The sequence below is a fragment of the Arthroderma uncinatum genome, assembly GCF_011692745.1.
Source record: "Arthroderma uncinatum strain CBS 119779 chromosome Unknown scaffold4, whole genome shotgun sequence".
NCBI classification, from domain to species: domain Eukaryota; kingdom Fungi; phylum Ascomycota; class Eurotiomycetes; order Onygenales; family Arthrodermataceae; genus Arthroderma; species Arthroderma uncinatum.
In genome coordinates, this window is record NW_022983866.1 from 646506 (window position 1) to 672019 (window position 25514).

At 42.6% G+C, this 25514-nt stretch overlaps 4 protein-coding genes across 4 annotated transcripts; 2 read left to right on the forward strand and 2 right to left on the reverse strand.

Annotated features, from left to right (window-relative positions):
- Positions 1-12271: 12271 nt before the first annotated feature.
- Positions 12272-16856, forward strand: GIQ15_05564 (uncharacterized protein; the record flags this gene model as incomplete). The annotated part of the gene is made up of 3 exons (XM_033552981.1): positions 12272-13004; positions 13264-15138; positions 16258-16856. The coding sequence occupies 3 exons, from the start codon at positions 12272-12274 to the stop codon at positions 16854-16856; spliced, it is 3207 nt and encodes a 1068-aa protein (XP_033404125.1).
- Positions 16857-21371: 4515 nt separating this feature from the next.
- On the forward strand, positions 21372-21962 carry GIQ15_05565 (uncharacterized protein; the record flags this gene model as incomplete). Its single annotated transcript, XM_033552982.1, has 1 exon — positions 21372-21962. One exon carries the CDS (start codon positions 21372-21374, stop codon positions 21960-21962), a length of 591 nt encoding a protein of 196 aa, XP_033404126.1.
- A 204-nt stretch (positions 21963-22166) lies between these two features.
- On the reverse strand, positions 22167-23547 carry GIQ15_05566 (extensin; the record flags this gene model as incomplete). Its single annotated transcript, XM_033552983.1, has 3 exons — positions 22167-22733; positions 22783-23298; positions 23359-23547. 3 exons carry the CDS (start codon positions 23545-23547, stop codon positions 22167-22169), a joined length of 1272 nt encoding a protein of 423 aa, XP_033404127.1.
- A 245-nt stretch (positions 23548-23792) lies between these two features.
- Positions 23793-25310, reverse strand: GIQ15_05567 (nucleoside hydrolase; the record flags this gene model as incomplete). Its single annotated transcript, XM_033552984.1, has 5 exons — positions 23793-24443; positions 24505-24780; positions 24915-25065; positions 25127-25230; positions 25278-25310. The coding sequence occupies 5 exons, from the start codon at positions 25308-25310 to the stop codon at positions 23793-23795; spliced, it is 1215 nt and encodes a 404-aa protein (XP_033404128.1).
- Positions 25311-25514: the final 204 nt, after the last annotated feature.

Here is a 25514-nt window from a genome sequence, read left to right on the forward strand (position 1 = left end):
ACTCAATACAAAGCACCATTCCAGTTGTCTTATACTATATTCACCGAATACCCCTTTGCCTATTAACGCAGGTCAACTTTGTCTTTACTGCTCACAAGGACCTTCAGCCTTCATCCAACCCAGGCACTGACTGAAGCCACACTTGGAACTGAGGGATAGTCTCGCTATAGTATTCTATCTCGCCCCAGTACCGAGCCGTCTCCTACAATGACTCACCTCTAACCCAAGCTTTCCCTAAAACCTTCGTACCTTCTGTCTTACGGCAGGTGTGAACCTCTGATCACCTTTAGGTAATCAAGGAGCGCCGTCAGCTTGTGACACTAATGTAATCCACATGCGAGCCGGCGAGTCGACCACCAAATTGATTATATATAGATTAGTCAACTTTTTATATGATAATTAATACTAAAAAAAAAGTATTAAATTAAAAATTAAATAACACTAGGATTAGGATATCTTATTCTTCTATATCTAAGAATATGTTACAGACCACCTGCGGCGCAGCCCCAAGATATACACTCATTGGACAACAAGATTCTGGGACGGAATAACTACACATCACGTGACCATAAGGACAGGTCCCAGATGCCAAGACCAGGGACGGGTCCCTATGGGACCAAACATGAAAGGTCCACGAAGGGACCGGGACAACAGGTCCATAACAGGACCTAAGAAGAATCAGGAGGAAGGGACCAGATATACCATATATATAAAGACGCTTATTTCCTCAGGATTAAGAGTCTTATACTCGCGATCAAACCAGCTACAGTTTTACTATACTACTTAATATAAAGCACTATTCTAGTTGTCTTATACTATATTCACTGAATACCCCTTTGCCCATTAACGTAGGTCAACTTTGTCTTCACTACTTATAAGGACCTTTAGCCTTTATCCAACCTAGGCACTGACTAAAGCCACACTTGGAACTAAGGGATAGTCTTACTATAGTATTCTATCTTACCCTAGTACCAAGCCGTCTCCTATAATGACTCACTTCTAACTTAAGCTTTCTCTAAGACCTTCGTACCTTCTGTCTTACGGCAGATGTGAACCTCTGATCACCTTTAGATAATCAAGGAGCGCCGTCAGCTTGTGACAGTTTGGCGCGGTCTCCTTTATAAATATTAGATTTATAAATCTTAATAGTAGTTCTTTTATCTTTAGTTCTAACTCTAAGTATATTAATAGTATCTTTATGACTTTTAACTTATTCTAAAGTCTATTTAATAATATCTTTATATTTATTAAATAATCTTTATTATTCTTCTACTTATTTATTAGTCTTATCTAGCTACTTATTGTTAGGTTACTCTTCGACTCTTTTTTCTAACTTAATGATTTTCTGTCGCATTTGCTCTAACAAGGCGTTGGTGTTAGTGGTTGGTCCACTTACTAATAATATATTGGCTTGTCTTGCTTTAGTATATTCCTATAGTTAGTATGCTCTCAGAGGTAGGGTAATACATATCTAGTTTTATCCTTCTTGATATATAATTGTAAGTCACTTGGGTTGGAGTATCTATAATAGTATAGTAGCTCTAGTAAGTCAGAATTACTTTTGCCTCTTTGTAACTATAAAGTTGGGGCTCTATCAAGTTGAAATTGATTATGCCTCTTTGTAACTATGAAGTCGGGGCGATTAATATCACAAGCTGACGGCGCTCTTTGATTACCTAAAGGTAATTAGAGGTTCATATCTGCTGTAAGACAGAAGGTATGAAGGTCTTAAAGAAAGCTTAAGTTAAAAGTGAGTTATTATAGGAGATAGCTTGGTACTAGGATAAGATAGAATACTATAGTAAGAGTATCCTGTCACAAGCTGACGGCGCTCTTTGATTACCTAAAGGTGATCAGAGGTTCACACCTGCTGTAAGACAGAAGGTACAAAGGTCTTAGGGAAAGCTTAGGTTAGAAGTGAGTCATTATAGGAGACGGCTTGGTACTAGAGTAAGATAGAATACTATAGTAAGACTATCCCTCAGTTCCAAGTGTGGCTTTAGTCAGTGCCTAGGTTGGATAAAGGCTAAAGGTCCTTATAAGTAGTGAAGACAAAGTTGACCTACATTAATGGGCAAAGGGGTATTCAGTGAATATAGTATAAGACAACTAGAATAGTGCTTTATATTAAGTAGTATAGTAAAACTATAGCTGGTTTGATCGCGAGTATAAGACTCTTGATTCTAAGGTAATGAGCATCTTTATATATAAGTTCTTGTATATTCTATTCTCCCAAGTCGCTTGGTCGCGCCGTTGACTCCATCAACCTAGTGACTTATACTGGCTCTCCCTGCTCTCTTAGTCACTCTAGTGAGTTGGGCGACTGGGCGAGTGGGACGTGGTTGTTCTGTTCTGTCTTGTCTGTCCAATGAGTGTATACTCTGGGGCTGCGCCGCAGGTGGTCTATAACATCATCCCCTCCTTTCTTATCAAGTCGTCTCAATGAGTGCATAAATATCCATAAGTGTTCTCCCTTTATGTTTTTAGTGTCTTCCTTCCTTTTCAGCATCTCTTATTATATACTAATCATGTTGTCCAAATCCAGTGAATCTTCTCTTAACAGGCATTGTCTTACCAAATATATTGAACACTCTAGTGTCGTTATGGCCTCTTATTGTTCTTATTATGCTTGTCTTCAAAAGGAGTGTGTTATTTCTCCTAAGTCAAAGAAGTATAGCGAGTATACTCATTCTAGCAAATAGTGTAACGCTAGTGACTTAACATTGGATCTGGATTAGAATAAGCTTATTTAAGCTACTGATCGCTTAGAGTATGAAGAAGAGAAGACTTATGCTTAGGTGTCGGAACTATTTAGTCATCTTTCCTACATTAAAAAACAACAGAAATTGCTTTACTCTTGTGCTAGCGAGTTCCTTCGCTCCGATATGAAGACTGTAGAGGATCTAGAAGCCTTAGACGCTAAGAGGGAGCAGGCCTTGGCTACTCAGGCTTCTCTGTCTGATGACCAGGCTTTCCTTTAGCAAGAGGCTCAGGATCTCTTCGCCCTGACTTTTGGTGCCCCTTCCTCTGGTGATTATTCTATTAATCAACTTCTTAAGGGCCTTCCTTCTCCTGGTTCTTTACCTATTGGTAGAAATTCTTCACCAGGCGCTGCGAATGCTTCAGGTGCCTAGTGGGTTTGTAAGTATTTTCTGAGAAGTTATATTCTTTCTATTTAACTAAGTAGTGAGTTCGTCCGCTAATCACTTTCTTATCTAGGATCTTTTTAACTTTGTATTCTTTTTCTTGATTTTCTGGTTATATTTCTGGTTTGTATGGTTTGGCGTTTTAGGGTACTTTTTTAAGTAATAAGACGTGAAACGTTAGGTATATTTACATATGGTCTAGAAGTTAGAGTTTATAATTAAGTTGTCTAATCTTTTCCAAAATCTTGAATAGTCCTAGTTTCTTGTGGTCTAGTTTATCACTTAGTCTCAATGTTTTGATATTTTATTGAAGTAAGAATACTTTTTCCCCCTTTTTAAAGTCTAGCGCTTCCACGTGCTGTTAATTATAGTAGTGTTTTATTCTGTAGTTTAAGAATTTGAGATCTAATTATAGATATCTATAGAGTTTGCATATTTGTTCTGCCAAAACCTCTGCTTCTAAGGTGTGTGTTTTGCCTTCTCTTAGTGTTTTCATTATTTCTATTTCTCTTCTATAATTTGTAAAGAAAGGTGTTATGCCTGTTAAGGCGTTCTTCGCTCTATTATAGACGAGCTATACTATTGGTAGTAGTGAAACCTAGTTATCCTATTTATAGTTGATGTAGCATCTTAGGTACTATTCTACTATTTGGTTCATCCTTTCGCTTTATTTATCTATCTATAGATAATATGCTATTGAGGCTTTCTATTCAATCCCTATTCTTTTAGTAAGTATTGTCCAGAATTTACATATGAATCTTATGTCTCTATCTAATATAATTTCATCTAGTAATCCTTTGTCTATGAAGACATGTCGTAATAAGATATATGCTGTCTCTAGTGATGTAGTCTTTTTGATAAATGGTATAAAATAAGTATACTTTATTAGTCTGTCCGTGACTATAAGTATCAAATTGTATTAAATGCCCGTTTATGGCTTTATTAACTTTAGTAGCTTGACTATAAAGTCTATAGCTATTGACTTCTATGGTGTTTCTCTGTATAGTATAGGCTATAAGAGTCTATATAGCGCGTGTCGTTCTGATTTATTCCATTGACAAACTTTATACTTCTAGATATATTATCTGATCTCTCTCTACATGCCTGGCTAATAGTAGTTTTATATAATTTAGTCTATGGTTTTTTTAATTCTGAAATGTCCTACAACTTTTGCGTCGTGGTTATCTCTTAGTATTTGTGGTCGTACTTCTCTGGGTATATATATTAATCCTTAATATAGAAGTATTCTATTTTCCTTCTTATATTTTTTATTATTGTCCTTAATTTATTTGAATAAGGGATCTTTTATTATTACTTTTCATATTTCATTTATTAGAGTGTCTTTCTTGGTTATGACTGTTTGAGTAGCTCTTAATACTTACTAATCTAAGATCATACCCTTAGTATCTAGATCTAGATACAATATTACTCTAGATTCTCTTTTCTTTATTATTAGATCTGGTCTTCTACTCAACGCGTCCATAAAGGCGTTCTCTATTCCTTTATAGTATTGTATTTTGAAGTTGTAGTAGGCTAGTACCTCAGTATACCATCTTGACTATTGACAAGTGAGTTCTTTGGTTATCATAAAGTATGTCAGATTCTGGTGGTTGCTAATAACTGTGGTCAGATGCCTTGCTCCTTGGAGCTCTTATTTCTATCTCTTAAATACTGCAACGATTGCTAGTAATTCTTTGTCATAGATATTATAATTCTGTTCTATAGGGGTCATGGTTCTTGTGTAGCATACAACCAATCTTAGTTTTCCTGTGTTGTCTTTTTGTTATAACCATGCTCCGATCACACAGTCTGATGCATCTGTATTAAGATAACTCTTTTTGTTTAGGTCGAAGTGTATTCATATGTCTCCTTGACTAAACTTTTCTTTAAGTTCTTTAAATACTTGTTCTTCGTTGGTTCCCTAAATAAACTCTTTTGCCTTTCTAAATAGATCCATCAGGGGTTTCGCTGTTACTAAGAATTTATATATATATTGTCAATAATAATTCGCTAGTCTATAGAACTGTTATATTTCCTTGACTATTGTCAGCGTAGGCTAATCAATAATGGCTTTGATCTTATCTGGGTCTATCTAGATTCCTTCTATTAACACAATATGTCCTAGGAACTTGACTGATTATTTATAGAATTCATACTTTGATACTTTAAGGTAAAGCTCGTACTCTTTAAGTTTCTTAAGTACTTGCCTGACTTTTTCTGTGTAATCTTCTTGGGTTCCTTTAGTAAATATCAGAACGTCATCCAGATATACTACTATAAATATGTCCAAATATTCGCGTAGCACGTTGTTAATAAGCACCTAGAATGTTGCTGGTGCGTTGATTAATCTAAAAGGTATAACCAAGAATTTGTATAATCCGAATTGTGTCTTGAATACTGTTTTCTATTCTTCGCCTTCTTTTATTTATATCTAGTAGTAGGCTTCTTGTATATCTAATGCCGTAAAGTATGTTATTCCTCTAAATCTGTCTTATATCTTATCAATGAGTGGTAATAGGTATCGGTTCTTGATCGTTATATTGTTAAGTTGTCGGTAATCCATGCATAATCATAAACTTCCATCCTTCTTTGGTACAAAGATGATTAGGTATCCTACTAGTGATTATAATTATCATATGTATCCTTTTGCTAAGTTATCGTTAATATATCTTTGTAATACTTCAAGTTCTGTCTCGGTCAACCTGTATATGGGTTTATATGCAGGCGTCTTCCCTTCCACTAGGGGTATTTCATGATCCCATGCCTGATGTTTTGGCAAGCTTTCTAATGGTTCTTATTCTTTAAATACCTTGATTAGGTCGTGATACTCCTTCAGTATTTGTTATTATAGTTTGTCTATTTCAGTAGCTTCCTCCATTTGGTGAACTATTTCCTGCTTCTTTGTTAATTAATCGTTTGTAGTTCCTGTCATTTCTATTTTAACCTAGGGCGTCTTGCCCAGTATCTGACCTTGATCCCTTCTTTTGGTGCGGGTGGCCGCAAGGGTATCAGTCTTCTGATCAGAGCGGCGGTTTCTACTATCTAGTTATAATATGCTGTCTCTCTAGTTAATAGTCGGGTTGTGTTTTACTAACCAAGGGTGTCTCAAGACCATATTATAACTCCCTAGGCTTATCACATTGAAACATTCTGTTCCCTTATACTGTCCTTTGACGTATACCTTTATACCTCTGGTTTTCTTATTGATTCTTTGGTTCCAATCTTTGTTAAGTCCTCCCAGTTTGTATGGTTCCTTTTTCATTGAGGTATAAATCCCTGACTACTTTATAAATTCTAGATCTATAAAGTTCCTAGTAGCTTCTAAATTAATCAGTGCTCACGCGTTTAGCCCTACTAATTAAACTACTATCGTCAAGTAATTCTTTCCTCTTATCATAGCTAGACTTCTGCCTGTTTTAAGTCCTATAGACTGTTAAAATCATCCATTTCCTATTATCTTAGTTTATTAATCATAAGTTCCGTCGTATAGTCCTTCAGCACTAGTTAAAGCCTGAATTTCTTTATTCAGTTCTTCCCAACTGAGTTTGTCTGTCAAGTCCTTATCTGGGTACTCCGTTATCTGTGTTGCTCAGTCCTTTTGACTCTCTTAGAGCTGTAGTTATTTTTGTAAATATCGTGTCATCTTCAACCAATATCTGGTTGCCACTTTTCCTTTAAACTGTGTGGTATGTCCCCTATACTGCATAGTGATCTGTTTGTTTGCCCTCTAGTATAGAACTTCTAGTCGTTCGTGTGGTGTTATGTTTTCTTGATCCATTATGTTGACACTTTTTCCATCTATCCATCCTAAGTACTTGTTGATATGTACCAGGCATTCCTTGTCGGTACAGTACCTTCAGTGGATGTCCTTGCTGTCTCTGTATAATGGGTATTTTATGTAACTCATATAGTGAAATCTTCATCCTGATTTCTATATCTCCTTAAAGGTGTGGTATTTGTAGTGGCAGTCCTATCCATATTTATTATGGTATAGGTGCCTAGGGTCTCTGACTTTTGTCTGTTTTTCCTCGTTGTGTCTAAAGCATAGTCCTTTCTCTTTGCACACTGTCTAGTGTTCATTGGGTATCTGGTTATCACATTTCTCTCTTTGTTCCCATAGTTGTTCATAACTATCTTTAAATGTTATCTGTGGTGCTTTATTTTCCTAGTTATTTGTTTCCTGCGTATCCTTATATTCTGATTCGGTTTCTTCTTCCAAGTCTGTTTATTTTGGTGTCATAATTCCTTGGTTTAGGCTTGTTGCTGGATCATATGTTTATTATTCTATCGTCGCGTTCTGTTATATTAACACTAGTTATTTTCCTTGTTTAATCTATTTATCCTGTTTCTGCTATCCTTATTGTTGCTATATATCAGGTACTTGTTTATATGTGTCGTCGAGTTCATTTTCTGGTGGCTATAGATAGGTGACTTTTCTTATTGCCCTAAGGTATTGTCTGACGTTCTGTGAGTCTTAGTAGCCTCCTCTACCCTATTCCTTCTTATAGCTACTAGTCTTAGACATAGTGGTAGTGTTAAGGTGTTTCTTGGTATCCCCTTATTTCTTCCTATAGTCTTTTGTGATATGCCTGGGTTTCTTGTAGTAGAAATATAGCTTCTTGTTCCTATATCTTTTGCTTTTCTTGATATTATAAGGCCGTTTTTTAGTAGCGTCTAATTCTATAGGTGTAGTGCCGTAATCGTTGTGTTTATTAGACCCTTTACATTAGTTTGCTTTCTAGAAAGTGTTCTTTCCTTGTCGTATATTTTATAGGTTGTAGAGTTGATTATCGATGCGTACTGCCATTTCAACCATTTATTTAAAACTATTATATGGTCCCATCTTGATGGTTTCATATTGGGTTTCTGGTTTTAGTCCTTGTTTGAATATAGCCATTTTCTGCTCGTCGTCATGGATTCCTAGTTCTTGACAGATCTGCTGTAGTTGCGCTGCGTACTGCGCTGCGTCCCTGGTTTGTCTGAGTCCCTATAGTTTGCGTTATAGGGTCCTCTTTCTGTCGGTATCTCTGAAGAATTGTCTGAGTACTTGTTTAAATTATGTGTAGCTGTTGAGTACATCCGCGTATAGTATGGGTTATCCTTTGGTATTAGTCTAGTCCTTAAGATATGGTTTGAACTATATTGCCGCTGCCTCTCGCATATAGGATCCTGTGAAGATAACTTTTTCTATATTAGTGACTCCTGGTTTAGTTGCCAAATAGATGTTGTATTCCCCTAGGAAGTGTTCTAGTTTGGCGCGGTCTCCTTTATAAGTATCAAGTTTGTGGATTTTGATAGTAGTTCTCTTATCTCTGATTCTGACTCTAAGTACGTTAATAGCGTCTTTGTGACTTTTAACTTATTCTAAAGTCTATTTGATGATATCTTTATATTCATTAAGTAATCTTTATTGTTCTTCTACTTGTTTGTTGGTTTTATCCAGCTACTTATCGTTAGGTTGCTCTTCGACTCTTTTTTCTAACTCAATGATTTTCTGTCGCATTTGCCCTAACAAGGCGTTGGTGTTAGTGGTTAGTCTACTTGCTAATGATATATTGGCTCGTCTTACTTTGGTATATTCCTATAGTTAGTATGCTCTCAGGGGTAGGGTGATACGTACCTAGTTTTGTTCTTCTTGATATATAATCGTAAGTCACTTGGGTCGGAGTATCTATAATAGTATGGTGGCTCTAGTAAGTTAGAATTACTTTTGCCTCTTTATAACTATAAAGTTGGGGCTCTATTAAGTTAAAATTGATTATGCCTCTTTGTAACCATGAAGTCGGGGCGATTAATATCATAAGCTGACAGCGCTCCTTGATTACCTAAAGGTGATTAGAGGTTCACACCTGCCGTAAGACAGAAGGTATAAAGGTCTTAGGGAAAGCTTGGGTTAGAAGTGAGTTATTATAGAAGATGGCTTAGTACTAGGGCGAGATAGAATACTATAGTAAGACTATCCCTCAGTTCCAAGTGTGGCTTTAGTCAGTGCCTAGGTTGGATGAAGGCTAAAGGTCCTTATAAGTAGTGAAGACAAAGTTGATCTGCGTTAATAGGTAAAGGGGTATTTAGTGAATATAGTATAAAACAACTAGAATGGTGCTTTGTATTGAGCAGTATAGTAAAACTGTAGCTAGTTTGATCACAAGTATAAGACTCTTGATTCTAAGGTAATAAGCATCTTTATATACAAGTCCTTGTATATCCTATTCTCCCGAGTCGCTTAGTCGCGCCATTGACTCCGTCGACCTGGCGATTTATACTGGCTCTCTCTGCTCTCTTAGTTGCTCTAGTGAGTCGGGCGACTGGGTGAGTGGGACATGGTTGTTTCGTTCCGTCTTGTCCGTCCAATGAGCGTATACTCTGGGGCTGCGCCGCAGGTGGTCTGTAACATATCCCTTAGTTCTAAGTGTAGCTTTAGTCAGTGCCTGGGTTAGATAAAGGCTAAAGGTCCTTATAAGTAGTGAAGACAAAGTTAACCTACGTTAATAGATAAAGGGGTATTTGGTAAATATAGTATAAGATAACTAGAATGGTGCTTTATATTAAGCAGTATAGTAAAACTATAGCTGGTTTGATCGCGAGTATAAGACTCTTGATTCTAAGGTAATGAGTGTCTTTATATATATAGTATATATCTAGTGATAGATACAATAGTTCTCCACTAAGGGGTTCCTATTACTCCTATTGGTTGTTGTGATAGTATTAATAGAAAGCTGCTAAGCCTGTCCTATTGGTCCTATTGCTATTGGTTACGTGACTAGTGCTTTCAAGGTCTGGCCCGTGATCCTCCTGTTCAATCAGTGTATATCCTGGGGCTGCGCCGCAGGTGGTCTGTAACACACTGGAGACAGCATATATTCTATTACGACATGTCTTTGCAGATAAAGGATTACTGGATAAAATTATATTAGATAGAGATATAAGATTTATATATAAATTCTAGATGATACTTACTAAAAGAATAGGGATTAAATAGAAAGCCTTAATAGTATATTACCTGTAGATAGATAGATAAAGCGAAAGGATGAACCAAATAGTGGAACAGTACCTAAGATGCTATATTAACTATGAATAGGATAATTGGGTTTTATTACTACTAATAGTATAGCTCGCCTATAATAGAGTAAAGAATACCTTAATAGATATAACACCTTTCTTTATAAACTATAGAAGAGAAATAGAAATAATAAAAATACTAAAAGAAGGTAAAACGCACACCTTAGAAGCAGAGGTTTTAGTAGAATAGATATATAAACTCTATAAATACCTATAGTTAGATCTCAAATTCTTAAACTATAGAATGAAATACTACTATAACTAATAGCACGTAGAATCACCAGACTTTAAGAAGGGGGAAAAAGTATTCCTACTTTGATAAAATATCAAGATATTGAGACTAAGTGACAAATTAGATCATAAGAAACTAGAACTATTTAAGATTTTGGAAAAAATTAGATAACTTAATTATAAACTCTAACTCCTAGAATATATATAAATATACCTAATATTTTATATCTTACTAATTAAAAAAGTACTCTAGAACGCTAAACTATATAAACCAGAAATATAACCAGAAAATCAAGAAAATGAATATAAAGTTAAAAAGATCCTAAATAAGAAAGTGATTAGTAGATAAACTCACTACTTAGTTAAATAGAAAGGATATAACTTCTTAGAAAATACTTATAAGCTAGCTAGATATCTAAAGGATTTACCACGCCTAGTAAAGGAGTTTTACTAATAGACTTAGTATTAAGAGAAGAGACTAGTAGAGTAGAATCTAGAAATAAAGTAAGGTTAGATAAAGAACTTAGTTCACTTAGGAGCTATTAGAAGTCATACTCTTAGAGCTTAGCTAGATAACTCTCCTCTTCCTTTAGCTTTTCTAACTCCTCCACAGTCTTAATAGATAATTTAATAAACTTACTGATATAATTCTAAAGAAACTTATACTAATAAGTAAGATAATTAAGATAGGTATTAGAATTATTTAATACTTTTTGAAAGGCTTTGTAAATTTGCTAAGATTCCTTATGAGCTTTATACTCTTTTAACTCTAACTTTTCCTTTTTATGCCAAACTTTGGCCTAGTTAGATAAAGAAGGTGCATAATTGTGAATATAAGGATGACCTATATAGATATACTTTAAATACTTTGTAGAATAAGATAACATAATATAGAGGTTACTATTCTCTAAATAATAAATATAATAGGAAGGTATCGCGATACCAGTTTTTATAACATTTTCTTTTAATACATAAGTATAGATAGAGGAAGAATCTTTAGAAGACTTTGGAACATTAGTAACACCCTTAGAATAAGCTATGGCGAGGCATACTTAAGAAAACACAATAATAAACCAAGGAGAGGGAAATTAACCAGGTTTATATATATGCGCGTTGGGACGACTTGTTAAAAAAGGAGGGGATAATGTTACAGACCACCTGTGGCGCAGCCTCAGGATATACACTTATTGGACGGGAGGATCACAGGCCAGACCTTGAGGGCACTAGTCACGTGACCAATAGCGATAGGACTGATAGGATGGGCTTGGCAGCTTTCTATTAATACTATCATAATAACCAATAGAAGTGATAGGAACCCCTTGGTGGAGAACTATTGTACCTATTACTAGATATATACTATATATATAAAGATACTTATTACCTTAGGATTAAGAGTCTTATACTCACGATCAAACCAGCTATAGTTTTACTATACTATTTAATATAAAGCACCATTCTAGTTATCTTATACTATATTTACTAAATACCCCTTTGCCTATTAACACAGGTCAACTTTATCTGTCAGAATCTTCGTGTGTACGGCGTCTTGGCAGTATCAGGCCAACGCCACTCCCCCCCTGCAGATCTGTTTGATTACGGCTCGTATGTACGCTACGCCTTCCCCCATATATAGAGGCCAGATATGGCCTGTTTCCCTAGTTATCATCATCATTCATCGATATTAGGCCTATTTTTCGCTCTTTGCTATTGTATCTTGGGCTTATAGGCATTGATTTGCCGTTCCGCTGTGTCCCGTAGAGACGCCATAATAGTACCGATCATTAGCGCGCTCCGATAGGTTATGAGCCCTCGCTCTTAGCCCGGATACCAATAAGATGCCTGATACGGGCATGCCGCTGCAGGACGCTGCAGCTGCAGATGTTGATCACCAAACTCAGCCAATAGAATGGCACCGAATCCCGGACGTCGCCAAATTCAACCCGATCGCGGGTATAACCATGCTCGCAAATGCGAGAGACGTCGACATGTGGGTAACGAATGTCGAAAGAAGGCTGAGAACGCAGCAATTACGCTGCATGATCGACGGATCGATACCAAACGGACCCCCAGACGGACACGAAGACCATGCCAGATGGGAGGCCGCAGACGCCCTAGTCGTGGATTGGCTGACATCTCAGATCTCGTTCGATTTATATCGTCAAGCACAAAACTCATGCCTTCCAATTGACACGGCGTATCAATTGTTTACCGTCATCAAGCAGGTCTTCACCCACACACGGCCTGCAGACGCACGATCTTACTGGGCCAAATGGAAGTCCATCAAACGATCAGACTATGCCACGATGCATCAGTTCGTTGAAAATCTTTCCAAATTGTACGTGGATGCCACCAGAGCTGGATACCCATTCCCACCGGCTGATGCACTGGACAACCTGGTGCATGGCATCAACGACGAGATGACCGTATGGTCGAATCTCATAATGAACGAACTCGAACAAATCAAGCCCGCGGACGTCACCCGCGAGCAATTCCTCGGCTACTGCTCACGAACGCTGGCCAAAGTTGATAATATGAAGATAACAGCCGCCGCACCGAGACCTCAAGCACGTACGGCGAGCAACACCCGGAAGGGACAAAAAAGGTGCACCTCCGGAAGGAACGTCCCACGAAGAACACGTCAAACATCTCATGGCCTCATTGCCAGAAGAGGTGGACGGCAAATGCGGATATTGCAATATCCCTGGGCACAAAATCAGTAGATGTCATTTCTTAGTCCCAAGCGCCCGTCCACCAGGCTGGCGTTCAAGGGGATGGATATGGGCATACTTACCGAAGAGGACACCAACTCAACCAAACGCCGCAACAGCCGCGCGAGATACGGCCGTTGGTGGTTCAAACGTTGCTACAAATATCGTTACAAATAACGAATTTGTTACTAACTTTGCTGGTGCAGCAACACACGTGACGCCTAACATTTCGGATATCAACATAATAACAACAGCGAACTCAGCGCCAAATTCGAGCTCTCGCACAACGTGGATAGCAGATACAGGCAGCGCGTACACTATCTGCAATGATATAGCCTCATTCGTCAATTTCACACCAACAAACAGCACCCCGGTGCGCGGGTGGCAGGGCTCAGTCTCCGAGATGACTGGTAAGGGAGATGTGGTGATCCCATTCCTAATGGATAACGGCACCATCAACAAATTAGTGGTTACTGCATATTATGCGGAACATGCAGTACACAACCTCCTATCCGGCCAGGACCTGAAGACAAAACACGGTGCCTATATATCAGAAAGGGATAATACCATACGTTCGCTGCGGGACGATTCATTGATAGGCTACACTTACTGTGGTGGCGGCGTTACGATGCTAAGAATACACCCCGATCCTATCCATGCAAATGCAGCGACGAAGGCCCCTACCACCAACATCTCACCAGAGACCTGGCACCGAAGGCTTGCACACTGCGGATATCCAGCACATCTCCAAGCCGCAAGGGCAAATAACATTGACGCCCCTACAAAATTACACTGCGAGCCATGCGCACTAACAAAAGCACGAAGGATAGTCTCGAGAGACCCCCAAGAACGTGCCTCACAATTTGGTGCGAAGCTCCACATGGACCTTGTGCCAATCAAGCCACCAGGCCTACAAGCCTATCACCAAATGCTCGTCGTAATTGACGATGCCACCAGGCTCAAATGGGTATTCCCCCTAACCGGCAAAGATAAGGCCAGCGAGGTGTTACAAGGCCTCTGTGAATACCTGAATACAGAGACTACCTCTTACCCGCGCAAAATACGCTGTGATAACGGCACTGAATTCAAACAGTTCATTACGTGGATACGGCTCAAAGGCGCCAGCATCGAACTGTCACCACCTCGCTCACCTGAGTTGAACGGTATCTCCGAGCGCCATGCCGCGTACATCGAACAAACCAGTAGGGTAATGCTCAACGATGCGAGCCTCCCCCTGGAACTTTGGCCTTGGGCAACGGAGACCGCATGCTACGTGTTAAACCGCCTACCAGAGGGCACAAATGGTCGCAAGTCCCCATACGAACAAGCGTACGGGACCAAGCCCACACTTGAACATCTCCGCGTGTTCGGCTGCGTGGCGTATGTATACATCCACAAGGAAGACCGTGTTCAATCACAAAAGATGCATCCCCGAGCCCTGATTGGACGGCTCGTGGGCTATATTGGCAACGGCCACATTTACAAAATATGGATCCCTGAGACCGGCAAGATAATACACACAAAAGACGTCAAGTTCCTAGAGGAAACAAGACCTCCACCCCTGCCGGCAAGGGAACAAGATCCGATACCATGTGTAGGACCAACAGTAGCGCCGCCACGAGTCCCAACGGCACCCCAAGCCGTACACCAATCGATTGAACAGGCACCCGATGAAGCCGTGCCAGTCCCATCACGTCAACGTCTCGCGATAGAGAACAACGAACAAGTGCCTTGGCAGCTACAATTTGAACTTGAGCAGGCCATTAGTCAGCCAACCACGCGCATACACACCCTATCACCATCGCCGATATCCGCTCCCGCACACGTGCCTACAAGGTCAACCAATCAGGAGCTATCTGAGCCAGAGCCGCAGCGCCAAACAGCCGCTAAAAGTGCAAATGACCAAATATCTGCCCAAAATATTGAACAAATATCGAACGCCAAGACCTCTACCGCTCCACCGGAGCCACCAAAGCCTCTCCGGCGCAGTGCCCGTATATCACCAGCACCAACACCGTACTTACCAGGCGCCTTCGAACCGCCACCCGAAGACCCAACGCCGCGCCCTATCCGAGTATCTGCTCGCAGCAACAAGGGCAAAACACCAGAGCGCTACGAAGGGGGATCCTATGCCCTCACAGAAAAGATATTAGCACACAAAATACCAGTGCCAACCACCTACAAAGAGGCAATGAGATCCGAACGGGCAGCCGAATGGTGGACCGCGATGGAGCAGCAGATCGCCAAATTGAATACGCTCAAAGCATGGTCCCTTACTAAGCCCCCGGAGGATGCCAAAATGTTACCTGGCAAATGGGTATACGACATGAAAAAGGATGCAGACGGGTACGCGACAGATTTCAGAGCCAGATGGGTTGTTTGCGGCAATTGGCAGCGGCCAGGGCTTGATTTTGATGAAACGGCGTCCTCCGTTGTCCATGAGATTTACATCAAACTATCTCTTACGAAGATAGCCATAGAAGACCTCGAGTGCGAACAGGCGGATATCATAACTGCGTACTTGCATGTAGCATTGAAGAAACACAAGATATACGCGCGAATGCCCACCGGTTTTCAAGCCTACGACCCATCAGGCGGAGAACTCGCCTGTTTACTTCTCCAGGCGCTATATGGCCTCAAACAGTCAGGTATGCTTTGGCAGGAGGAGTTCACCAAGCAGTTGAACGAATTGGGCTTGATACCGTTAACAAACGATCCATGCGTGTTCACGAGGCCCGATGGCCTCCTCGTACTAATTTACGTGGATGACGCATTGATCGCTGCACCAACAAAGGATATCATAGCTGAGTTCAAATGCCGTTTAGGCAAGGTGTTCCCTATTAAGGATATGGGGGAGCCTGCGTACTTTCTTGGCTGCAAAATACAGCGTATCCGCGACAAAAGGGTCATATTACTCTCACAAGATGCCTATACAGAAAAACTGCTGGCGAAGTTCGGTATGGAGCATGCACACGGTATCAAAACGCCAATGGAAATAAAAATGGTCATCACACAGAACACGCCTCTGGACCCATCTCAGAAAAACGTTTACCAGCAAATATTGGGTGGTCTCAATTGGCTCGCTATAAAAACAAGACCTGATATATGTCAAGCACTTGGCCAACTCCAACGCTCGATCGGCGATGTCACCCTATCTCACCTACACTGGGCCAAGCGTATATTACAATATCTCGCCGGCCAACGCACCGCGGCACTGATGCTTGGTGAACACCCTGAACAGGCTTTACAAGCCTTTGTTGATGCCGGAGACCAACAAGACGGCCGTTACACGGAGTCTTATATATTTTTTTACGCCGGCTGCGCAGTATCTTGGGCATCACGGAAACAATCATTGATCGCACCGTCATCCACCATCGCGGAGTTCCTGGCATTTGATCCAGCCGTAAAGGACATCCTCTGGCTGCACAAGATCCTTAAATCACTAAGTCTACCTTTTAATACGCCTACAACGCTGCAAACTGATAGTATCAACGGTATGGCCGTGATCAATGGCTCCCCTTACAGACGCACTACTCGCTGGATTGACAACCGTTATTTCTTCACTAAGAAATATATTGACGAAGGCGTATTGCACCTACGATACGTTAATACCGCAGACAATGTTGCCGACGGCCTCAGCAAGACGCTGGACCGTATCAAATTTGCAAGATTCGTTGCGCTGCTCAACTTCAAACACGTCCGACACATTTGACGGATAACCACACTCATTACCATTTCCTACTATGTTATATTTGATATATTTGTACGTATAACGGCTTCAACAGCCATTTTCTTCGATGGTTCACCCAGACGTGTTCCAAATCGTACGTCCCGTACGAGCCTAGGGGGGTATGTCAGAATCTTCGTGTGTACGGCGTCTTGGCAGTATCAGGCCAACGCCACTCCCCCCCTGCAGATCTGTTTGATTACGGCTCGTACGTACGCTACGCCTTCCCCCATATATAGAGGCCAGATATGGCCTGTTTCCCTAGTTATCATCATCATTCATCGATATTAGGCCTATTTTTCGCTCTTTGCTATTGTATCTTGGGCTTATAGACATTGATTTGCCGTTCCGCTGTGTCCCGTAGAGACGCCATAATCGTACCGATCATTAGCGCGCTCCGATATTATCTTCACTACTTATAAGGACTTTTAGCCTTTATCTGACCCGGGCACTAACTAAAGCCACACTTGGAACTAAAGGATAGTCTTACTATAGTATTCTATCTCACCCTAGTACTAAGCTATCTCCTATAATGACTTACTTCTAACTTAAGCTTTCTCTAAGACCTTCGTACCTTCTGTCTTACGGCAGGTATGAACCTCTAATCACCTTTAGGTAATCAAGGAGCGCCGTCAGCTTGTGACACTTTAGGACAGTAAAAATGCTTATATCTAAAGGCTATAAGAGGTGTAAAGAATAAGGAGGCATATAGAGAGGAATAATATTATTCTCTATATAGAGTCAATTGAATTCAGGTATAAAATAGCTTCTATAACCATTTAATATAAGTAAGGAATAACTACCTCTTTTTTATATATTTATAGTTGGAATAAATATCTTTATAAGCTATTTAAGCCCAATCTCATCTATTATCTAACTATTAGGACTGATATTAAATCTCTAGCTATCTGGAAGCCTATCAAACCATCCTGATGTTACAGACCACCTGCGGCGCAGCCCCAGGATATACACTCATTGGACGGGAGGATCACGGGCCAGACCTTGAGGGCACTAGTCACGTGACCAATAGCGATAGAACTGATAGGACAGGCTTGGCAGCTTCCTATTAATACTATCACAATAACCAATAGAAGTGATAGGAACCCCTTAGTAGAGAACTATTATACCTATTACTAGATATATACTATATATATAAAGACGCTCATTACTTTAGAATTAAGAGTCTTATACTCACGATTAAACTAGCTATAGTTTTACTATACTACTTAATACAAAGCACCATTCTAGTTATCTTATACTATATTTACCAAATACCTCTTTGTCTATTAATATAGGTTAACTTTGTCTTTACTACTCATAAGGACCTTTAGCCTTTATCTGACCCAGATACTAACTAAAGCCACATTTAGAACTAAGGGATAGTTTTACTATAGTATTCTATTTTACTCTAATACTAAGCTGTCTTCTATAACGACTCACTTCCAACATAAGCTTTCCTTAAGACCTCTATATCTTCTGTCTTACAGCAGATATGAACCTCTGATCACCTTTAGATAATCAAGGAGCGCCGTCAGCTTGTGACACCTTTCTAAGTATTTTGGCCTTTAAGAATAATATATGGAGGTAAATCCCAACCAGACGCGTTCACTAATTTAATAACTATAACCTATTCTTAATTTCTAGACTATAGGAGCTTTATATAGCTATATTTCTTAGAGCTAGAAATAACTTTTATAGTTATATAGAGTCCTATTATAAATCTAGTTTTATTAAAGTTATAGATATCTTTTTATTAAATTCTATATATAGTAAAGGTAGTATTTAGTTAATTAAACCATTCTTAAATAATCTTAATATCTTTATATTTAGTCTATTTATAGTTATAATGTCTTAAGTATTAACTTTAGAGCTCTATATAGCGCTTTACTAGATTTAAGACCTAGTTTTTACTAACTCGCGGAGGTAATAATATAGACTCTTATATAGAAAGAAGATAATTAGCTATATTCTTAATAAAGGTAGGCTAGGGTAGTAGTCTTTATTTATTTAGGTCTAGAATCTATTAAATAAATAATTCCTCTTTAGTATTTATTAATTTATATAAGTTTATATATAAATTTGTATATAAAGGGTGGCCTTTAAATTAATCTATAAGAGTTAATCTTAGTATATTAAATTAATATATAGCTTTATAAATAAAGATAATTTCTTTATTTTTTAAAGTAAGAATTATAAGTTTAGTCTTTCCCTCTATCTCTATAGAGTTTCTATTATTTTTGTTATAAATTGGTGGCATTATCGCGTATAAAAGTTGTTAATTAGTTAAAAAGTGTACGCGTTTGAATTTGGTGGCCGGCTCGCTTGGGTGGCCGGCTCGCATGTGGATTACGTTATCTGGGTAGGAGATTACGTAGTCAGCCACTAATTTAAAACATTACAGAAATTTATATATCATTATAATGAGCCAATAGAATGATTGATATCAGGGCGTTCACGTACATGGTATCGACTGATTACACGGAGTAACTATATTCCCGGAATATTCGCCAACGGTTTTAACACTCAGGCTTCTATCAACAAGATGCAGACGGCTATATGAAGTAGTGGGTGTTAATTGGATAAGATAACTTGTCTTGATGCTCATTGCTAGAAGACCAACGAAATGTTATCCTGTGATAACATTGGTAAAGATGACTCCGCTGTTTGAGCTCGGGGATTGATTTCCGTACCATAGGCTGAAACCGGAATGGCGGCTATGGCTCACCTTTACTCCCGATGCCCGGTGACTTGTAGTTAAGGTCCTCTTCGACCTTATTCTACTATTTTAAACACTCAAAACTTTGACATGAGATCAATGCATGTACAACGGAGCATGATTGCGCTCCAGAAGAGTATGGCCTGCCTTTCTTTTACTACTGATAGCGTTAGCGAGCTCAGGGTTCTCCCAGCGATAACTGACGTTTAACTTTGTCCATTAGTGTCGATGCCTATCATTCTGCGTGCCTCGTGGCAAGCAGCAGGAAGGAACACTAGCAATGCCGTTGTCCCTGGAGCCATTCAAACCAGGTGGGCTCAGGCTTACCCTTAACTACAGTCTTTCCTAATCGCTGACCAATATATGCCAAATAAGACACCAATCAACCAAACCGAAGCTCGATGTAAAATCTACGTCTATCCTCGCCAAACAACGCCTTAATCGCCCAGTCGCCCCGCATCTAAGCATCTACAAATGGCAAATCAATTCCGTCAGCTCCGCCATGGAACGTCTCACCGGTATAATGCTTGCTGGATCGCTGTATGTTTTCGGTAGCGCCTATGTTGCTGCACCCCTGTTAGGCTGGGACCTTTCGACAGCAAGTATGGTTGCCGCGTTCGGCGCGTTGCCTGTTGCTGCTAAGGTAGCAGCTAAGTTTTGCATGGCGTGGCCGTTTACCTATCACGTTCTTGCGGGAGTAAGATATACTGTTTCTGCCTTTGCGAAGACATTGGATAGCAACCCGCAGATTATTAGGATTGGGTGGGCAGTTGTGGGTGCCTCGGTGGCCAGTGCGTTAGTGCTAGCAGTTTGGTAGTATATAAATATTTTCCAATAAGTACCATATGCTGGAGAAATGTGTTTGTTGAGATTTCGATAAGGAACTAATTGAGTTGTGTAAATACTTAGATTCATAGGCCTAAGAAAGTGTCAGCTATGCGACCGTATAGCCAATATATACGTACAACTATATAGAAATACCTAATTTCGCCCAGAGGCAATGCATTTATCGCTATCAAAAAAGAAATGTGAAGGGTTATACGAAGCATGTACCAAGCTTGCGCCTCAAAACGCCCCACATTAACCTAAGGGACGCCCATGCGCGGGCCGAGCCGCCAAACCATATACTAAAGTATAGAATGTCAAGCCACTGTTCAGTTCGGTGTTGTTTAGCAATCTACCGATGACTCACTGCGTCCGTATATTATGCTTTGAAGAATAGCTAGACAGGAGAATGTGGTATAACTTGCTAGCATGGAATGGTATTCTCTGGTGGACGAATTGGCTGTGTAGGGAGGTAAGAGAATCTATGTCCGTTCAAGACTTACACGTGGGAACCACGGTCGCCAACTGAGCGTCCTGGATGTGAAATAGACCGCAAGTATCACTATAATGATATCTCCCATTAATATAGTTGATATCCAGTTGATAGTTGTAGTTGATAAGTTGGCATCGCATAAGCCTAACCTTGGAAGTGGAAGTATGTATACATCACGTGGGGAAGCGTGCCATCTCACGTGGCCCTCGTGACCTGAGTCTCGTGACCATCTGCCTTTCACCTTCCCAAGCTTCAAGCATACAACAAGTAAACAAACACATGCGTAAACAGTTGGCCTGCATCTACCGTACATATACGACACGGAACATGTCCACGGCCACACATACGCCATGCAGATACACTGACATCGACCAATGGCGTGTCACCGCAGCCTGCAACCTACGAGCTATATACCATACTGCAAACTATATACCATACTAGAGAGGGCGAGGTATACCAGGTTACGATGAAGGTTACCTCCGCGATCAAAGCGAAATGCGCCAAGAGCCGTAAGAAGGGAAGACCGAAGAGAGGCGCAAAGACATCTCCACCTCCGCCTGCACCTCCATCTGCATCTCCCAAGGGAAGTCCTAGATCCGGCCAAAATACGGGATCAAAGACATCCAAACCCACGCCCACAGCTGCGAAGGGGAAGGGCAAAGGCAAATGGAAAGGAAAAGAGAGAGCAAAGTCCCCGTCCAAGTCCGATGAAGACCCGAAGAGAGAATGCAGTATATCGAACATCCTACAGCCGCTGAGAGAGCGTATGCGTCTGCGTAGCTCTGGCGGGGAAGGGGAGCAGGTGAATATACCGTTTACGAAGCATAATATAGACGCCTACCTTATTGAGAAAGGGACGTTTGATGCTGTTGATGTGCGGCGGGAGGAGGTGTTGAAGTTGGGCGAAGGGGTGTTTCGGGTTGGGGAGGGGGTGGTGCCTGAGGATGATGAGGATGATCTGTGCTGGCAGCGGGCGCCGGACTTGAAGGTGCGGAAGAAGGAGAGGGCGCGGCGGAGGGTGGAGGAGTGGTTGGATGATGTTTATAGTATGAGATGAGATGACGAGTGTATGATGACGATGATGATACCTTTATGAGATGGAGACGACTGTATAGAGTCTATCTATAACCAACAAGACAGACGAGATAAGCACTTTTCCCCCGCCGTAACTAAACCATCCAGGCCGCCCATTATTCCCTACGCCGCCCATTCAAGAAGCCACCACATGAAGAAAAGAAAGACATAAAAAAGAAAGAAAAGATCAATGGGTGAGGAGGTCATGAACACTCATGCCCATCTTCCTCTTCGCTCTGGGCCAGATGGTCGGGGAGGGCATGGTATTCGAGTGGCGTCTATCATTAGTGAGCATGAGCAGGGCCGTGGTAGCTTCGCGGTCCATATCCGTATCCTGAACCGCCACCTCATCCGGACTCTGCTGGCCTTGCTGACCCTGCTGACCCTGCTGACCCTGCTGGCTCGACTGCTGCTGCGGCACGAGCAGAGGCGAGGTGGTGGTTGAGGTGGACATGCTGTATGTGCGTACGTGGGCGTGCTGCGGGTGTCTGGCGGGCTGCAAGGCGGGAGAGGGCAGGACCATGGGTATGATCTCAAACGAGGCCCGGGAGGAACAGTCTCTCGCACTCTGGGCGGGCGAGGGCATGGTGGAAGTGGACAGGGGATCGATGTCCGGGGAGACGGAGTATGTGCTCTCACTGGCGTTGAAGGGGATGGAGGGCTGCCAGGCTGGAGAAGTCGGCGTGTCGTCGCGGTTGGCGGCCTTGAGGTCCTTGACGCAGCTTTCCAGGTAGTTCACGTACTCTATGCTCGCCTGTTCCAGTTAGCATCATAACGTAATAAATTGAGGGTGATGGAAGTACCTGTAGGATGGCAAGTTTGTGCATCTCATGCCCTCTGCAGGCGGGAATCATGTCCTTGAGGGTCGCAAACTCCTGGTTCATCTTGGACCGTCGCCGGCGCTCGATGAGACTGTGAGCGGTGCGTCGAGCGATCTTCCTCCCCGCCGCCGTGGCTGCGCTGGCTCTCTTCTTGCCGCCGGCCGGTATCTCCTCTTCGTCTTCGTCTTCGTCTTCCTCTCTCTTGCTGGGCGAGGAGGGCACGGCGGCCGTCTTGGGCTTGACCTGGATGATCTTGCGGGTGCGTGTGGGCGGTGGAGGGAGACTGAACTCGGCCTGTCGCTTGGTCGACCGCTGGCGCAGGCGCGAGTCTGCCACCTCTGGCGATGCTGGCGATGGCGGTTGATGCTGTTGATGATGGTGGATGGCTGCTGGCGGGAGGGCGAACAGCTCGTCCACGGGCGCCAGCGAGGCCTTGTCCATCGCCGCGATATCGGTCGACGACGCCGGTGTCAGCGGCATCCGTGGTTTTGGCATTCTCTACCCTATACAGTACTGTATCTTCTGTATACTATATCGTATACTGTATCGTGTGTATACCGTGTGTGGTGTATATGTGCATGTCGAGTGTGTAGAGGAGGGAGGCTTCTTATCAACTTCTTCCCTTCCTTCTTCCTCTTCCTCTTCCTCTGTCGCGTGCTGCCAACGGTTGGCTGACAGACGCCCGAGAGAGGAAGCACTGCACATGGACGCGGGGAGGACGCTGGTTGGCTGCACATCCTGGCGCATCCTGGGGTTGGAGAGGTACCTGCCGCGCCCCCAAGTCTACTGCGGCGGGCCATGTACCTATCCTGCCTGCCTATACTCTAAGGGCACGTGCCTACTCACTCTTCTCTTGTCTGTCTACATATGTTGTCTGTATGTATGTCTTATGCATGTCTGTCTTGTTTATGTCTGTCTATGTCTGTCTGTCTATGTTCAGTGTTGTGACTATAGATATAGATATAGATATAGTATAGTGTCAAGGTTAAGGGTTATAGAGTAGGGGTAACCCGCGCGAGGAGGTCGTGGGCGAGCGTGTCCGGGCACCTCGTCAGGACGCCCACCCGGTTGCCCCCGACCCCCAGCCATCCGCCCCGGTCGCTCTCGTCTTCCTCTTCCTCCTCGACGTCGACCTTCTTCCTCCCCGTCCGCCTGTCCACCACCGTCATCCCTCGCGTCCACTGGCCCGTCGTCTCCACCCGCACGTCTCGCTCCTCCCACTCCCACCCTCGTCCCTGGTGAAGGGCATACCACACGCACACAGGGTCGTGCAGGCTCATCTCCGTGTCCGTCTCCTCGTCGTCCATCTGCTTGCCTGCCCGAAGTAGTCGGAGATGGCGTATCATGTCGAACGTGTGCTCTACCACCGTCGGCACCAGCTGGGCCAGGGGTGACGCTGCCTGTACCAGCGGGGCGACGGCTGGGCGGAAGGCGGCGGGCGTGAAGTTGTGCTGGTGCGTGAGGTCCAGGGGCGCCATCTTGAGGTTTAGCGGGTTGCTTAGCCTGGCTGGGGGCTGGCTCTGTAGCGTCGAACACTCGGAGACGACGGGCATGGGGATCCGGGGGCGCGGGGAGGTGAGGGCAAACACCCTCGCCGCGGCCACAGGGTCGGCGAACACGTTGAACTCCGCAAACGGCGTTACCTACTCTGTTAGACATACATATATAGAAGTAGATATAGATATAGAGGAAGAGGGGGCATACATTTCCTGGCTCGTCGATGGCGCCGCCCATGACGACGACCTCCTTGACGCGCAGGAAGGCGTCCAGGTCCTCGGCGGCGGCGAGGGCGAGGTTCGTCAGGGGACCAACGGCCACGATGGTGATGGTGTTGGGCTCGTTCTCGCGTAGGAGTCGCAGCATCTCCCGGTGCGCGAGCTCCCTGGACGGGGTGTACAGCTGCGGTTCGTCCGCGTTCAGTTCCCGCACGCTTGCTGCTGTCCCGTCGGCCGAGTCGGGCGCGAACAGGGCCTCGTACGCCTCGTGGGCCGATAGATGCGGGTGCTACCATACTCAGTATATAGACACATATATATAGATATAGATAGAGATATACTGACCTTTGTATGGATGTTCCCCAGCCCGTCTTCGCCGTGAAAGTAGCCGGCAAGCACCAGCTCGCTATCCAGCGGCCGGTCAGCACCCGCAGCGACTACCGGCTTACATGCCTTCAGCGCCTCGAAGCCCTCTTCCCGCCCGCGTTCACGACGCCAGGCCATCTCCTTCTCAATCACGTGGAATACCGAGACGGCGTTGCGAAGACATCTATCCTGTCAGTAGAAGACAAAGGGAGGATAGTAGTCCGTCTTATAAGGAGGATACACACTTTCTGATCTCAATGTTGCCGAACGTCAGCGAGACGAGGAGGACTTCGATCTCGGCTGCGGAGGAGGAGAAGGCGAGCAGCAGGGCGAGGATGTCGTCGACGCCCTGTAGAGGTTAGTATGTCTATGTCTATGTCTCGAGGAGGACGCTACCGGGTCGGTGTCGATGATGACACGGTTAGGCATGGTATATATATAGATGAGAGTATATGAGAATATATATATGTAGATGAAGAGTATATGAAGAAGAATATATGAGAGTATATATATGTAGATGAGAGTATGAGAGTTGTATGTAGATGGCTGTTCTTATATGCTGGTTAATAACCCCACCCTCGTTTCGGCAGCTCGTCGTTTACAGTCTTTGGTTTGGTTTCAGCGGAGGACGCC